A 2,098-nucleotide genomic window follows, 5' to 3' on the forward strand; every position below is an offset into this window, starting at 1 on the left:
GTGTCATCGGCGTTGAACACGTTGCCGAACATGGAGTAGCTGTCGTGGATCGGCGGCGGCGGTCGCGGGGCACGTCCCCGCCGCACGTTCTCGTCCGTGTACAGATTGATGTACTGGACGGGCGGCAGCGGCAGGGAGCTCACCTGTATCGCCTCGGGGGCCGCCATACCTGGGGACGTCGTCGGCGAGCAACGGCGGAACGACAGCTCGGCTTCGGCTCGGCTTCACATCGACGACGAGGTCGAGCGAAGAAGCGCGACGCGCGCGAAGAGGTTATGTCACGCGCTCCCCTCCGGAAACCTCGCTCGCCTCTCGGCGGACCGTCCACTTTCCTCGTCGCGTCCAACGCGGACGTCGCCGCGAGGCCGCTCCTCCCGTCGCGTCACGCCCGCGACGAGGCACGGCAAGGTAAACGGGTTGAAACGCACACGCGAGCGAGGCAAAACAACAGACACGACGACGTGACGGCGAGACGGACGGTCGACGGTCGCGCGCGCGGTCAGCGGTGCCTAGTCCGCCATCTTGCTACGTCGCGGTCCTACGCGGATCGGCGAGCGACTCCGGCGCGTCGGTTTTTCCCCTCGCGAGATCCCGGGACCTCCGGCGGCCCGCTCGCCGTTTCGCGTCCCCCGGGATATTCGCGCGACCCGCGGGACCGGCGGCGCGCGCGTCCCGCCCGTGCCGCGCCGGCCGCCGCGTCGACCAGCGTAGTCAGGCATTTCCTGATATCTCGCGAATTCCCCAACGTCGCCCGTTTTGACAGATTGTCGGTGTGCGCGTACGCGCCCGTTCCACGTGAACTCTTTGTTTGGGGCGCCGCCGGGCCGGGGCGGTCATGCATCCGACGGGCGCCGGGACGACCGCGGGGTGATAGCCGCACGTTTTCGTTTACGCATGGTAAGAGTCGCGCGGGTACCGTCCGGCGCGGCGTGTCCGCGGTACCAGCGGCGCGATCGCCGATATATCGCGCGGCGCGGCGACGGGCGGGGGAGACCACGCATCGGCGTCGCCCCCGTGGAATTCGAATCGCGACCGAAAACGGTCGTGGGCGACGACCGCGCGACGCGCCGTCGCCGTCGCCGTCGCGGTCGCCTCCCGGCGCGCGACGCGCCGTCCTCGGGCCCGTCGGCGCGCCTCCCCCGACTCCGCCGCGGACCGGAGCGAACGGGCGAGGATCGGTTCTCGCCGCGACCGCCGACGGCCGTCGCCCGTCGTTAATTGCACCGGACACGTGAGTCCGCGGGCGGGTTATGGGACGAGGAAAAAGACTCCGGTGTGCTATATTTAGATATCTCCTTCGCGTCCTTACTTATCTCGAGCGGACCGGATAAGCCGGATTGGCGTTGGGAGAAAGAGGGAGAGCGAGAGAGGGAGATAAAGAGCTCTCGAATGCATTCTGTTTTGTTGTGTCGCTCCGTAGAGAAAGGTGTCAAATTAAGGATATTGTGCAACAAGTATCAATTCTAGCCGCTCGTTAACGCGCGACGCGAAATATCGACGGCTGACGGCTCCTCCCCGACGACGACGGGGGAGCTCGGTTTTGTCGTGCGGGAAAAATGATGGTTTCATTGTTGCTAGGGAGGCCCACCGGTGATGGCAGGGAAAGATGGGAAGCTAGAGTCAAAAGGTGGAGACGTTATTCGGCAGGGATTCATGGTGAAACGGTCCCAGAACAAGAAGCGCTTCACCCCGGTCAATTACAAGCAACGATGGTTCGTGCTGACGAAGCATTATCTCATTTACTACGATGGAGATGGTGAGGTGAGTTGCTCCGGATTCTCTCTGTGAATGTATATCTTTTCTTTTCTGTGACGAAGTCGAACTCGACGTGCCTCTTGCCGGCTTTCCCTCTCGTTTACAAAATTCTAATGAGACACGCGTGTCATCGTCGAGGCAATTTATTTTGTCAGCGTTATTGTGTTCTAAAATTTTTGTTTCATTGAAAGGGATTGCTATTATTGAAAAGAAAATTTTGTTATTTTAAAGAAAAATAAACAAATGATATATTGTGTTCCAACAAAATTTGTTTTGATAATAGGGATTGCTGTTACTAAAGAGAAAAAAACTTTGCTATTATTGTAAAGAAAAACTGGAACAA

General features: G+C 59.7%; 1 protein-coding gene across 1 annotated transcript in view; it reads right to left on the reverse strand.

Moving 5' to 3' along the window:
- Positions 1-571, reverse strand: part of LOC112461958 (mediator of RNA polymerase II transcription subunit 7) — a gene marked incomplete at its 3' end in the record, with an annotated part of 1,029 nt that extends 458 nt beyond the window's left edge. The window contains 2 exon segments of the mRNA XM_025027434.1: positions 1-2; positions 4-571. The exon segment at positions 1-2 is cut by the window's left edge and continues 278 nt beyond it. Coding sequence (XP_024883202.1) covers positions 1-2; positions 4-167 — 166 coding nt within the window.
- Between the last annotated feature and the right edge of the window lie 1,527 nt (positions 572-2,098).

This window comes from Temnothorax curvispinosus, unplaced genomic scaffold (assembly GCF_003070985.1).
Source record: "Temnothorax curvispinosus isolate PA1 unplaced genomic scaffold, ASM307098v1 QBEX01001274.1, whole genome shotgun sequence".
Lineage (NCBI taxonomy): Eukaryota > Metazoa > Arthropoda > Insecta > Hymenoptera > Formicidae > Temnothorax > Temnothorax curvispinosus.